Source organism: Manacus candei, unplaced genomic scaffold (assembly GCF_025592945.1).
Source record: "Manacus candei isolate 608988 ecotype Guabito, Panama unplaced genomic scaffold, ASM2559294v1 h1tg000049l, whole genome shotgun sequence".
NCBI lineage: Eukaryota > Metazoa > Chordata > Aves > Passeriformes > Pipridae > Manacus > Manacus candei.
The window spans coordinates 13,941,940-13,957,034 of record NW_026138097.1 but is presented as its reverse complement, the minus strand read 5'-3'; the positions used below and the strand labels follow the sequence as shown (position 1 = coordinate 13,957,034).

Genomic DNA, 15,095 nt, shown 5'->3' with positions numbered 1-15,095 from the left:
AATAATGGCTTGCGTTGGGAGGGACCTTAAAGGCCACCCAGTTCCAACCTCCCTGCCCCGGGCAGGGACGCCTTCCGCTAGACCAGGTCGCTCAGAGCCCCATCCATCCTGGCCTGGAATCATCGATCTAAGCCCCTGCAGGGGCACCCGTCTGCCCCGGGGGCTCTGCTCGGCTCAGGGCTGCAGCCCCAGCTGCTGCCCCACCAGCCGCTCCCCCCGGTCCCACACAACCCTCACCGCCCCCATCGCTGCCGCCCCTCACCGCGCCGCAGGGCACGCCGGGACTTGTAGTCCCCGCCGGCGTGCATCACTCTCCCACTCCGGCCGACTGTAGGGGCAGGAGAACTACAGCTCCCAGCAGGACCTCTACACGCCATCGCTCCGCGATCGCAGCCCCGCCCCGCCGCGGCACCGGGTCGGGAGGAGCAGGAGGAGGAAAAGCAGGAGCGGGGCCGCCGCGGCCGCCGGCCCGGCCCGGCTCCTCTCGGCTGCCCCCGGCCGCGCCATGTGGCAGAGCATCGGACTGACTCTGCTGGTGATCGTGGCCACGCTCGCCTGCGTGCTGCTCTTCATGCTGTGCGGTGAGCGGGGAGGCCGGGGGGGGCTCCTGCTGGCCTGGCGGCGGCGGGCGGGGCTGGTGTCCACCGCCCGCCCTCACAGCCCCCGCGCCGGGTCCGCGATCTGTACTGGTTCCCCTTGGCCCGGAATGACCGGGGGGAATGGAAGGGCAACTGTGCCCCGGGGCGTGGGGAGCGTGTGTGCTGCGCAGCGCCCTCTTCTCTTTGTTCCCGAGTCGTTCCGAGTCTTGATACGCTCCCAGAGCCTTAATTGGGGTTATTTCGGTGTTTCCTCTGAAACTGGCGGTTTTACTTGCCCTCGGACCCCTGGGCAGTCACCCTGTGCGGCTTGTACATGCGTGGGTCTGAAATGACAGTGAGTGCAAGAAGTAAACTTCCGACTGGCATCCCTCTGCTTCTGACATCAGTTTGCTAGCAAGGATTGAGAGCAGCTCTCAGGAAGTTTTTTCTTGTGTAGATTGAGAAGAGGAGGCTCAGGGATGACCTCATCGCTGCCTACAACTACCTGAAAGGAGGTTGTGCTGAGGTGGGGGCCCATCTCTTCTACCCTGCCTGCACTGAGAGGACCAGAGGAAATGCCCTTAACCTGAGACAGGGGAGAATCAGATGAAATACTAGGAAAAAAAATTTTCAGTGATAGAGTGGTCAGGCATTGAAATAGGATGCCCAGGGAGATGTTGGAGTGCCATCCCTGGAGCTGTTTCTTAACATCTGGATCAGGTGCTGGGTGATGGTGTAGTGATTTGTGGCTTACAGTGGCAGTGCTGGGTGGCCAGTTGGACTGGACTTTGGTGATCTTATGATTCTATGATCCAAGGCTTGCTTTTTTTTGTTGTTTTGTTTTGTTTTGTTTTATTGTGCAGAGAGAAGGGTTATTTCAATGGGAGGTACAACTTGCAGGTCTGTTGGAGCTGGAGTTCTTGGAAGAAATCAGCAGTTCGGTGTGTGTGTGTGTGTGTGTGGTGCAACCAATATGCTGAGCTTGGAGCTCTCAAAAAGTCTCAAACCAACAAACCACCAAAAAACACACCATCCAACTCAAACTAGGCCATAGTGTGTGATGAAAGGCTTGTGAGACTTACAAACCCGGTGGGTTTATAAGTGGCTTCTGAAAAACTGAGGGAGCAAAGTGAAGAGTCAGCTGACACATAGTACTTAAAAAGAAAAAAAGTTAATTGTGGTCAAGCTGACAAAGCATTGTGAAAAGATTTTGCATTATCAAGAGACTGGATAGTGAAGTCCAGTACTAACATGTATGCATATAGAAAGTGTGAAATGTATATGTTCTTAATTTATGTAGAGAAATATAATGGATTCAAACTGAGCTGTTGGTATCCCGAAGAAAGGATCAGCTCAAGTAGTTGCAAGTGTTTCTCCAAAATACGTGTTTAATGCTTTGTAGCAAGGATACAGGCAAATGAAATGGTAGAAGCTCGAATTAAAATAGAAAATGTCTACTGCTATAGGAATCCTCCATGTGTATGTGTCTCAAATGGTGTATTTTCTTGTTAAAGTTAAATAAAATCCTAGTTTGTTTTTGAAAGACAGAGTTTCCTAAACAATTCTATGATTCTATGTTGGGAGCTGTGAAAGGACTTCTGCGTGAAGAAACTCTAAACAGGTTAGATCTGTCTAGCCTGGAAAGTAGGTGACTGGAGGAAGGGTGATGGTTATAACACTGAGTGTCATGTCAAAGGTTAGGTGGGAATGGTTGTGAAATTTCACCATTGAGAGCAGTTGGAGTCCATGAAGTTAAATGATCAAGCAACAGGCATGAAACAAAAAGATTTCTTTTACAGTGGGGAAATAAATTGCAGGTTCATTAACAAAGAATATTTTGCATGCTGAAATTTCTCTCATTCAAAGTTCACAGAAGAAAGGTCAGCAGATTTAAGCAATAGTAATAAATCTTGGGTGAGGAAATTTGTGAAATTACAGGTAACTGGAACTGCAAGGCTATACTTAACTTGGTCTTGTGCTCTTTTCCTGCATGTCCTGGACTGTCCATTGTAACAGACTAAACAGTGACCTAAGCGGATATTTACTCAAGTTTCTCTACCCTCCTTAGGTGTTGACTGGCCACTTCTCATGTTTTAGAAGATGAAGCTTGGTACTCGTTAGGGTTTTTGTATTTTCAAACTATGCATACGAGATCTTTGCTCACTGTCTTGCTGAAAGATTAATAGGATTTTGCAACATGCTATTCAAAGTCAGAAGCAAGGATCATTTTCTTCAGGCCTTTCTGCTTTTGTCTGTATGTGACAAATGGAATTGAAATTCTAAGCATCTAACTTTGCCTACTAACATAAATATTTGCCTAGTGTTTTCTTGCTTAAAGAGAACAAAAGTAATTAATAAGTAACTATATTTAAGTGGTTTGTGTATACTGAGCAGTTTGGAATTACATATTGTCCATTCATCTTGAATTCAATGAATACTTTGCTTTGAATCCTTCATTGTATTTTGCTTTCAACAGTGTCAGAGTTTACAAAATGATTGCTTCAAGTCACCTAGTTTTCAAAAGTATTGAACACAGGAAGCTAACGTGTTCATTGGTTTTTTATTTTGGGGAGGGATTTGAACTACTACCTTGTTAAAAGTGAATCAATGGGATTTGATAATTATTTACATTATTTGTAATTATTTTTCCATCATACCGCATATATTAATTAATTAATATTGGTACACTTGTAGTTCTCTTGCCGTGGAAAATATTCAAGGAGAACAGTGTCAAGACCATTACTAGAAAAAAACTGAGTACAAGTTACTTTCAATTTAGTTGTTTATCTCTGCTAGTGATAAACAGTTTCCCAGTCCCTGAGAAGGCCAACAGACTGTAAAAAATAGAGACCTGTAGGTAAGAAGGTGGGGAAGGAACCACCTAAGTGCTGCATGTGACAGGATATGAGTAAATGCCAGCCAGCAAGACATACAAATTAATGGACAAATGTGACGTAAGAATGACTGGATATAATCTTGAGTAAGCTTGATCTGATTTTAAAAATATTTTGCAGCCATCTGATGAGAAGTGTTGAAACAGCCTTATGAAAAGGATTTAGAGGGTCAAAAGCCAAAAGAGATGAAACTTGGATTTTGAGTGGCTTATAAAAGGACTTGTGGTGTGATTACCTGCAGAAAACAATAACTTTAAATATCCAGGAGACATCCTAGGATGATGTGGATTTCTGCTGCCCATAACAAGTATGAAGTGATAAGTGCTATCAAAACTTATATAATGGGGGAAAAAATTCACTTTATCATTTTTTCTAAAATGAAAAGACAAAATTCGGAGGACCAGTTATCAGATGTTGTTTCAACTAGTTCTTCAGCCGTGTGAAAAGCAAATGTTTATGCCTGAATTAGGCACTTATGTCTGTAAAAGTACTTTTAATAAATGACCTGATTACTTTTTTCTTTAAATATTCCTTGATGCTTACAACTGCTACTTTCAGTGTTAATCTGAATTAGTTAGGAAGCACGGAAGGCTTGCAGCTAGCAGTGTCTCTATTTGTAAACTGATCACATCTGACATAGAAACCATTGAGGGACTGTAAACATAGCAGATTTTCAGTTGCTCTTTTAGAAGATAAGATAACTTGATTCTGCTTTTTTTATTCCTACTTTTTCTGATTTTCTGTCTCCGGTGATCTTATTGTTGCCTTTATGTATTCCGTGTTCCTCTGCAGATGGGAGGAACTCATGCATAGTCAAGGATATAGGATAAGATAAAATACCAGCCAAGGTGAACTCTACTACTGCTTACTTCTGTGTATTTGTTTTGTAATCCCAGTGTAGTAGTGCATGGAGCCATGTGAAATTGCAGAAGTGCTTTCAGTGGAACAGATGGAAGCATTCATTTCATTTGGCAAGAGGGGCTAATGAGATGTGGTTTGAGAGATATAACCTTAAAATAAAAACCGTGTAACTCAAAGTGCTGAAAAATGAATGTGTGGTTTGCTTCGCAAGTCTGAATTTGGTTGCAGATGGGAAAACATTTGAGCCCTAAATTCTGCCTGAATAACTTTTCTTTAATGCTTTGTTTAAACACTTTTGTAACTATCTTAAATGACTGATTCTTGTGAAATACCTCAACAGATGAGGAAAGTCATGCTTGATTAGGCCACAAATAAAGAGAAAATACCCTTTAATTTGAGGTTGAGTTTTGAAACTGTTCTAAATGGGAGATTGGAAGAAGCAAGCTTCCTTTTGATCAGTGAGGAAGCAGCAAGTGGTGGAATATTGCATTAAATGGGACTAGGTTTAAGGAGATGTGCAGATCCAAGTGCTGTGTCAGCTGATGTCCTCTGTTATTCCAGTGTCAGAGTAGTGTGTGCTTCCTTCAGTCTAATCCTCTCCGTAGCAAAACTATCCACTGTTTTAAAGATGCAGATGAAGTGACTTGTCCATGGTCACTTAAGTCATCTGACACAGAGCTTGGAGTAGAACCCTGTTCTCCCAAATCATAGGTCAGCCTCTAAAGCTCCCTGCTCATTTTTTTGCACCTGTAGCTGCTTAGGATTTTCTCTGATGAACACTTCAGCATTTGAATATAGGCAACATTCAGCTTGGTGATACCCTGGTCCTAAATTAATCCTCGTGCTCTGAAGTAATAGCATCCTATTTTCAAATCAGTAGGGACACAGAGGAAAAATGATCTCACAAGATTGCACAGGAATTCCACAGCACAGACAGAACTAGAAGCCAGATCTTCAGGCTCTGTCGTGTGCTGTTACTGCATCACCGTCCTTCCTTTCTTGGTTTCATTTGTATCTCACATAGGAAAGATCTGGTTGCTTTTCCCCAGCACTCCTTATTAGCCCTGGGGGTTTTGTTTTGTTTGCTCTTCCTGATTCAAATGGAAGAGGAAAATGTGCTCCAATAGAAAACCCTCTGTTAGCTGTTGCTTGTACATGCCAGTGTAAGGTGAATGAATTAGATGGACCTGAGACTTGTACCCCTTTGAAGGGGAGTAACATTGTAGCTGGATCACCATGTTTCTTTTCCCTTTACAAAGAAGGAAGAGCGGGTGTGGGAAGTAACAGAAAGGGTAGTTTTAATGAAGCCTAATCAAATCATAAAATCTGTTTAAGATGTTACATACATCTGCTTATGAGTCAGTAAAAGAAACTTTGACTCATGGTCCCACCTTCACAAACACATTGCATCGTGATTTATAAGAGAGGAGTTGACATACTGATGGCATGATGCCAGATGTGGCTTAAATGTCTTTGGATAGCACCTGGCTGTGGCATTTTAAGTGAGACAGTGGCTCTCGGTTTTTAGTGAGTACTAAACTCTGGAAGGCTGGGAGCTGCTATTTTATCTAAATGCAAAATACTGTTTGTGGTAGATTGGATTTTGCAACTTTGTATTCAAGTATCTGCTAGAGCAAGAGCTAGAGCCCCTGTTTTGCACTGCAATGATGTACCATTTGATCTGGCTTACTACTGTGAGAGGCAATTTCTCTCAGCAACTAATGTAGATACATTATATATTATAGTCTGCATGTCATCACTGCTTGCTTGCTGGAGACATACTGTGGGAATGCTGTTCGGCTTCCACAGGTTCAATCATGCTAAGGATGATTTGAAAAAGTAAATCAAATGGCCAAAAAAAAAAAATAAAGCAAGCAGTGGAAGACTGATTCTAATCAAATACTTTGTGTGTGGTGAAGCTAAACCAGTAGGACTTCTTTGAGAGCAGCTTACCTGAAGTGGAAGCGTTTGATTTGTAGACTGATGGTGTCGGTTACCTGTCCAGAAAGAACTCTACAGCAGAAAAACTACAAATCTAAACTGAGCCATGTACACACAAGATTGCATAGAAATGTCCATTTTACAGAATTACAAAGTCAACTAGGTTGGAAAGGACCTCTGAGATCATCAAGTCCAACCTATGATCCAAGACCATGGCACTGAGTGCCACATCCAGACTTTTCTTAAACACCTCCAGGGATGGAGACTTCACCATCTCCCTGGGCAGCCCATTCCAATGCCCAATCTTTGTGTGAAGAACTACTTCTTAATGTCCAACCTAAACCTCCACTGGCAGAGCTTAGGACCATGCCCTCTTGTCTTACTGCTAGTTGCATGGGAGAAGAGACCAACCCCCACCTGGCTACAACCTCCTTTCAGGTAGTTGTAGAGAGTGATGAGGTCTCCCCTGAGCCTCCTCCTCTCCAGGCTAAACAACCCCAGCTCCCTCAGCTGCTCCTTATAGGACTTGTGCTCCAGTCCCTTCACCAGCTTCATTGCTCTTCTCTGGACCTGCTCCAGCACCTCAACATCCTTCCTAAATTGAGGGGCCAAGAATTGGACACAGTATTTAAGGTGTGGCCTCACCAGTGCCAAGTACAGGAGGAAGTACACTTCCCTGGTCCTGCTGGCTACACTATTGCTGATCCAGGCCAGGATGCCATTGGCCTTCTTGGCCACCTGGGCACACTGCTGGCTCATGTTCAGCTTCCTGTCAATCCAAACTCCCAGGTCCTTTTCTGCCTGGCTGCTCTCCAGCCACTCTGTGCCCAGCCTGTAGCACTGCAGGGGGTTGTTGTGGCCAAAGTGCAGGACTCGGCACTTGGTCTTGTTATGCCTCATACCACTGGAATCAGCCCATCTCTCCAGCCTGTCCAGGTCCCTCTGCAGAGCCTGCCTGCCTTCCAGCTGATCGACACTCCCCCTCAACTTGGTGTCATCTGCAAATTTGCTAATGGTACACTCAATCCCCTCATCCAGATCATCAGTAAAGACATTAAACAGAACTGGGTCCAACACTGATCCCTGGGGAACACCACTACTGACTGGCTGCCAACTGGATGCAGCACCGTTCACCACCACTCTCTGGGCCCGGCCCTCCAGCCAGTTCCTAACCCAGCAGAGAGTGCCCCTGTCCAAGCCGTGGGCTGCCAGCTTTTTCAGGAGAATGCTGTGGGAGATGGTGTCAAAGGCTTTGCTGAAGTCCAGGTAGACACATCCACAGCCTTCCCCTCATCCACCAGGTGGGTCACCTGATCATAAAAGGAGATCAGATTGGTCAGGCAGGACCTACCCCTCCTAAACCCCTGGCCATCCTGTAGGTGCCATATGATTGCACTCAAGCTGATCTTCTCCATAACCTTGCCAGGCACTGAGGTCAGGCTGACAGGGTTGTAGTTTCCCAGATTCTCCTTCCAGCCCTTCTTATGGATGGGTGTCATGGTCAACTTCCAGTAATCTGGAACCTCCCCGGTGAGCCAGGACTGTTGGTAGGTGATGGAAAGTGGCTTGGTGAGCTCTTCCGCCAGCTCCCTCATCAACCTAGGATGGATCCCATAGACTTGTGAGGATCCAAGTGGCTCAGCAGGTCACTAACTGCTTCCTCTTGGATTACAGTGGGGCTATTCAGCTCCTGGTCCCTGTCTACCAGCTCAGAAGGCTGGTTGTCCTGAGGACAACCTGCCTTTTTGTTGAAAACTGTGGCAAAGAAGGTGTTAAATACCTCAGCCTTTTCCTCATCTTTGGTAACTATATTCCCCCCCAAATCCAATAAAGAACGGAGGTTTTCCTTGCCCCTCCTTTTGCTATTGATGTATTTATAAATATAACATGTTTATTTTTGTGTGTGTGCATTTTAAATTACTTTACAATTATTTTCTTTTTTAAAATACACAGTTATGTAACTCACAGTTCTTCGGTACGGCATGGTGCTGAGTGTTACCATTTTGCAATGTTATTAAGAGGATGAGAAATTAATAGAAAATGCATTGTCTTCTTATTCAGAGGTAACTCAGTACTATGAATCTGCCTCCAGGCTTTGTCTCTGTGTGTGTGGTTTTGTTTAATGATGTATTTAGTTGATATTGTTGCTGGAGAGATTTTCTCTTACCCAGAATTACTTGCTCTTTAGTACTCTGGTTATTTCCAAGGAAATTCTTATTTGTTTAGTAACAGCGAGGCGACAGGGAGTCTCAGCTGAAGAGGCAGTCTTAACTTGATTCAGACAAGTGTGTTTATTTGGGATTATTTTTTTTTTAACTTTCCACCCAAGCTGGCACAGTAACTAAAGCAAGTGTAAGAAAAAAATCTTTCTACTTTGATTACTTTGTACCTAAATGTCTCTGGTGCAGGCTGGGAGATCTTACGAGGTTGCCCTTGCACTGTTATTTTTGGCTAAGCCTGTTGCAGTTTTCTTTTCAATCACGGTTTGTTCACTTGCCTGTTATCATTGATCTGGTTGTTTGTCTACTATAACCAGTCTAGTTGCCTTATTACTTACGCTGTCTTGTTTGTAAACTTCAGCTAGAGAGGTCTAAAGTCTGCTTATGGTACTCCATGTTTTGGATATTCAGACCATTGTGCTTTCTAACTCATCAGATGAAACACTATGTTTGGTCTGATGTTAGTGCTGTTTAGTGCTGTTTTTCTTGAGTCTGTGAATGAACTTTGAATGTTCTTTAGTATTTCTCAATACACACCCCATAGTAATTCCCTGTGTTGAGTAGCCTGTTTGCAGTGGTAGAGGAAGCATGTGGTTCGCTTTATTTAGCTTAAGTTAAAATACGTCCCTTTAAGGGGTATTTATTGACACCAAAAATATTCAAGTCGTGCTTCTGTAAAGTGCCCTATAACTCTTCTGGGAATGCCCTGAATATTTTTGGCTCATCCTCCTCCCTCCATCCTCCCTGTAGTGTTCTCTGGAAGTAATATGTCTCTTGATAATTCACTTTGTAGGTGTTCTAGTTAGGATTTTAAACAGCCAAGTAGAAGCGCAACCCCAAGAAAAAAAATTGTGGCTGAGAGTTCCCCCCACCATATGTTTAAGTGGATTTAGTAGAATGTACTTCTCATGCACTTCTAGGTCAAGTGTCTCAAACTTTGTCTCTGTCAACAAATTGGGGGGTTGAAGGCATTTTTAAACAGCTTGTAATATTCTGCTCTTTCTTGCAAGTGCCCTGTATTTATTTGGAGTATTTTATGCATTTCTTTCCTGTGTGAACTAGAAATGAGCATGGCTCTTGGAAATTTGATTACTTCTGATGATATTTATACCCATAAGAAGAATGGATTGATTTTAGGTCTCCAGAACGCACAAAGCATTGAAGGTCTCAGAAAGTTGAAATACCCTTCAATGGAAGCAACTTTCAGATTCAATTTAGTCACAAGTCATTTGAAGGTTTAGGTATTCATGGGAAAGGAAATACTTGTGTAGGCTTTAGGAATTGATTTAGATCATAGAAAATTGTCATATAAAAGTTTTCCTCCAACGGAGAGGAGCAGAGAAATTACAGAAATAAAAAAACTGCAGGATGTGAAAAGTATTCCAGGAGGAAAAGGAAGGGTCCTTTTGTCTCATTTTGTCCTAAGCTCTGGTTACAGAAGAGGAAATATAGTGGTGCTGTGGCTATGTAAGTGCCACGTATTAGTCTTTCTCTCCCTTTCCTAATATGTCTCTGTTGTCCATGCTCAGAAGTCTGTTTCTGATGACAGCTGTGTACTTGGGAGAATGGGTAAAATAGGGCTCTTAATATTTGAATAGGTCAGCAGTATAGGCTTGAATAGCTAGCAAGACCTTCTGAACAGAGAATGGGACTATTAATTAATAGCTCTATACAGGACAGATGGTTTTTGGTGGTGCAAATGATGGTTGTATAGCATTTGTTTTCAAATAGCTGTTTAAATTTTCCTCTACATAACTCTGTATTTCACAGAGAAGTTGTATTCTGTTCAGTGGGTGATGTAACTTGACTGGTTAGCTAGAGGGAAAGGGATATCAGTAGTTTTCAGCTGCATAGGACTCGACCTAAATACATGGATAAAAGGGAGACCTTTTAAAATGAAAATTTTTGTTTAGGTTTAGATAAATTTATATCTGTTTTTTAAGTTCCTTGGCTGCCTGTTAGAGAAAGACAAGTGAGAGGTGAGGAGGTAGATCTTAAATATTTTAAAGAGAGATTCTGAAATCTCAATATTTTTAAGAGAGATTCTGAAATCTCAACTCTTTAGTTGGGTAATTTTGAGACCTAGAATGTTTTAGCAGTAGAGCAGAACATAAATTTACAGATAACGTTAATTTTACTTTAGTGGGATTTGGTAATGGAGAGGGAACTCCTTCAGTTTGGGGGATGTGGTCTTTTAGTGAATGTAAGAAGACCTTGTGCATTTCAGAAGAGGATTTATTATAAAACATGGTATTAATTTGAAGATCTCAGCAAGTGTGCTTAATAGCAATTATGTAATGCAGCTTTTAAAATGTGATTTTCAGAATGAAGTGTTTGCTGAGGGTAGAAATTCTAGTGCTGCCTTTTTACAGTATGTGTGTAATGAATCCTGAGTCCTTGTTTTGATATAGCCCCAGGAATTCCTTTTCTCCTGATGGTTAAAGCCTTTGTGTGATGGTGATCATCCACCTACTACTCGCTGTGGCAGTTCAATTCAGAATGCATAGGTCCTTTCCTGAGGCTTAAATGTTGCTTCTGGATGAGGACAAACTTTATGAAGTTGAATTGGTATTTCTAGGATTGTAGAAAATAGTGGATGTGTTGGCAAGGGCTGTTGGGGTTGGCAATTCGAGGATGGGAGCTGATCAAATGTTTTCTCCCTTTTCTGATATACTTTGCCTGATAGATGACTAACAATTTGTATGAAGTAACTAAGCAGTACCTTTTTTCTTTCTCCTGCAGGATGGTATGTGGTCTGGCAATTGTTTTTGTCTAAATTCAAATTCCTGAGAGAATTGATAGGTGATACGGGGTCCCAGCAGGGAGACAACGAGCCTTCAGAGACTGAAGCTGAGCAGGAGACTCCACCCTCGCCTCAGAGAAGTAGACAGAAATCAGCTCGACAGCGAAGGGCACCCACAGAAGACACGACTTAAAGTACTCCAATGAACTCCTGAGTAACTATGAATAGTTAACCACCTCTGCACTGTTCAGTGGTGTGATCTTACTGAAAAACTGACTTAAGAGGTAACATTAATACCTGTGGACCTTGACTTCTGAGCTACCAGTGTATGATACTGCTCCAGTAGAGGTTCAGGGAGGGCTTCAGCAGCAAGTCATAGAATACTGGAAGAATGGAGGGGTGGAGAGAAATCTCCATCAGAAAAATGCTGAGCTTCTGTAGCTCCTGTCTCAGCATGCAGATGAAAAACAGGTCCCGGACTATAGGGTTAGCCTTTGCATTAGTCTGAACATAGTAAACATTTCAGACTTGAAATAGTTTCTAAATTATTTTTTCTTTACAGCACTGTAACTACATATAGTGAAATCGAGTTTTATTTCCTTAGCTGTATATGAATATATATATTTTTTCAACCTTGAGAATGCACATGAACTTAAAAAACTTGAAAGGATATCCTGCTTTAGAACATATTCTAAAGTGAGATTTTAGTTAAGTTCTTGTATATATAAAAAGTATAAGTGAAATATGAAAAATCAATATTAGATGCACATGATTTGGAGGTTTTTATTATCTCCTTAAAAAAAAACAACAAGGAGGGACAAAGAAAGCAATCAGGTGACAAGACCTGTTTTCTTGGTTTTGGCATAAGAAGGGTTACAGGTTAAACAGTCCTGCTAGGTTTCTTTGTTTTTCCTGAACCTTTTACTCCAGTCCAACTTGTGTTGGAGATGGGAAGGTGCCTGGGTTATGTACTGCTCACTGTTTAGTATTCTGAAGTGTCATCTTTGGTATTTGAATACTAAGCACTTCTCTAGTTCACCTCGTACACCTTTACAGTCAGGTGTATGGTACCTGACATCACTTTTTTCCTGGAACCAGTTGTGGCACTCTGACCAGTTTGGTAGACATCTCTGTAACACTTTGACAGTGTTACAGCAGTGAATTTGGTACCTCGTGTTTGCTGGAGGACTTTAGGATTTTTACCAGTAATAAGCAGTTGCTCCTGTCTTCTCTGACAATTAATTATACAGCTGTTTTGACATTGCACTTCAGAATGAAGAGCTCCACTTCTGTTTATCTAGCGACTCCGAAGATTGATGCATGAGATTTTGGAAAGAGGAGGAACATGCATGTACCACCTCTGTGTGTATGAGAGAGAACTACCAACAGTTCTTGTGTTGAACAGCTTCAGTTTTCTCTCAAAGTTTGATTATGTGGTAGTGTTTGGATCATTGTTCCGTGTATAAAAATTTAATCAGGACTATAAAATTGTCTTGTATTTTCAGCTGTTAAGAAGTTTAAATCTATGGCTTCCAAACTTGTGTTTGGTTCAATTACATGGCTAAAAGCAGCAGCATTTCAGTTTTTGATCAAGTAGGCCTACATCTGGGAAAAGAACACTCTTTTAGTGCCTCTATGTTTTAATTTGTCATCTGTGAATAGTGTTCAAAAGCTAATGAGGGCATTCACTTAAAATCATTTGGATGTTTCAGTATTAAAATATGTAAGATCAGCCCTGATTTTCCTTTGGAGTCTAAAAGGCTTTGTTTTATTTACTGGTGTATATGTATAAGCATGATTAGATAGTGCTAGGCACATATCCTGTAAATACATGTAGAAATACTGATAGTCTCCTCTATCCTGTGTGCTAGCAAGGGAATGTCTAATGATGGTTGGTTGTTTTTTTTGGTTATTTGTGGTTTTTTTTTTAATTAGTAAAATTCTGGTTTATTTAAACTGAGCAAAAGCAATCAGATTCTATTTCCTGCTGCTTTCAGTTTGCCTCACACAATTTAATGTCACAATTTTGTTGTCTCTGTAATGTCTTGTCACCTGATGAGACTTTCAGTTTATCAGTGCTAACCAAGTACTGGTCCATTTTTCTTACAAAACTAGTGTCTTTGTATTAAGCTTTGCTAATATAGGCTTACAAATAAAGATACTTATTTTGTACTGACATGGGATATTGACACTCTACTTTATAGACTTAAGTGCACAGAAGATGGCAAAAGGCTGATGCTTGTAGTATCCCTGGCTGAGATAAGAAACAGTAACTTAGTCCCTCCCTCTAGGAGCTGTGAAGAAATGTGAAGTTACAGCCGTATACATAGCTAGTTCAGGGTAGCTCTGAAGGTGCAAGAATCAAGATTCTGGAGCAAGATAATGAAGGAGAAATCCTTGTAGGTTTGAAAGCTGACACTGATCAAATATGCAATAAGATGGATGTGGAACCTCTAGGTAGCTCATCTGCTTTAGCCAAACAACTTCCTTCTCCCTTCCTTGCTGTCTGTAGGTGTACATTTCACTCCCCAAAGTTATTTTCAGTCTCTTCTTTTTTAAACAGCTGATGCTATTTTTTTAATGTTGTTGTGACATAGCTGCCAATAATGCTGTCTGCCTAGTGTATAACTTTAACGATCTTACTAGTAGCAGGCCAAAGGTATATATTATATAATGTGGTTTGGAAGAATTTTGGAATGCTAATGTCTTCTGTCAATGCATAATTTTTCTTGAAGGAATCTGTAATAAAATCTTTGTACAGGGCACTTCATGCAAACCTGTAAAAGTGAAGCTGTGTGTGTGGAGGTGTACTTGTGATAAGACCTGGGTTGTGATTGCTGGCAGTCCAATATACTCATGTCTTCAGGTGTTCTTGCCAATGTACTTCTGACATGTTAGTGGTGGGTAAGCACTTAACTTTGGATTGACCCATCCAAGTCTGAAATCATATGAAGGCAACAGGTTACACAGTTGGTCTTGTTTTGTTTAGTGGGATCTATTTTTAAAACTATTGCCTTATTGTTGCAGCCATTCTCTTGAATGTACTTTGGGTTTTTATTTTAAAAATAGTCATATCACCTTTGTTGCAGGGGCTGTGTAACTTTGAATAAGCAGTAATTACCTGTGTTCTATGTGACAGTGCTGCAATTTGTGATCACCTTGCTGCTTAATATCAGGTTTTACACTGAACTAGACCTGTGTATGTCCTTTTGTTTTGTCTGGAAATGACCAGCATAAAGAATGTGTTCAGTGTGGTCACTTGCTTCTTCAGTGTTACAATACTGTACCTAAAGCTTCTGTGGTTGTCTGTTTTCATCATTAACTGTTCTTTTAACTGACTGCACAGATAAAAAATAAAGTAACCAGACTTGATATGAATATTTGACCTGAGTGATTTTCTGACTTTTTGAATGGGATTTTGTCTGTAGAATAAGACCACTTATTTGAGCATCAAGCACTGCAAAAGAAGACTTGTCAAAATTCACATTCTACCTGGTGTAATAGATGCAGATGACTTCATTTTAAAGGGCAGGTTAGTGTATATCTTTTAGAGAAGTTGTTAGCAAAGGTGTTTTTTCTGCCTTATCCTTGAAAGTTGTAATTTCATTTTAACAATTAAAAAAAAATCCCAAACAAAGAAACCACCTCGCCCACTCTGATTTTCTTCATACTTCTAAAATCGGTTTCTAGTTTTTCTCAAAGAAGTATGTTGGTAAAGTAGGAAGTTCTTATTTTGGAAATAAAGATGTACAGGAAAAGGAAATGAGAACATGCTTCATCCCCGATTGCTCCTTTTAAGTAAAATGCATAAATTGTATCCTGGGTTCCTTTGTTGAATAATAAAACATTAAAAAGATTT

At 41.4% G+C, this 15,095-nt stretch overlaps 1 protein-coding gene across 1 annotated transcript; it reads left to right on the top strand.

The window, feature by feature from the left end:
* Positions 1-407: 407 nt before the first annotated feature.
* On the top strand, positions 408-14,614 carry SMIM13 (small integral membrane protein 13). The gene is made up of 2 exons (XM_051799295.1): positions 408-581; positions 11,236-14,614. The coding sequence occupies exons 1-2, from the start codon at positions 506-508 to the stop codon at positions 11,427-11,429; spliced, it is 270 nt and encodes an 89-aa protein (XP_051655255.1). The 5' UTR covers positions 408-505; the 3' UTR covers positions 11,430-14,614.
* Positions 14,615-15,095: the final 481 nt, after the last annotated feature.

What these genes read in the sequence shown, in the direction of transcription:
- SMIM13 (XM_051799295.1), top strand. Translation starts at nt 506, where the DNA reads ATGTGGCAGAGCATCGGACTGACTCTGCTGGTGATCGTGGCCACGCTC. An exon ending in GCTGCTCTTCATGCTGTGCG is followed by an intron (nt 582 to 11,235) that starts GTGAGCGGGGAG and finishes TTTCTCCTGCAG; the next exon opens with GATGGTATGTGGTCTGGCAA.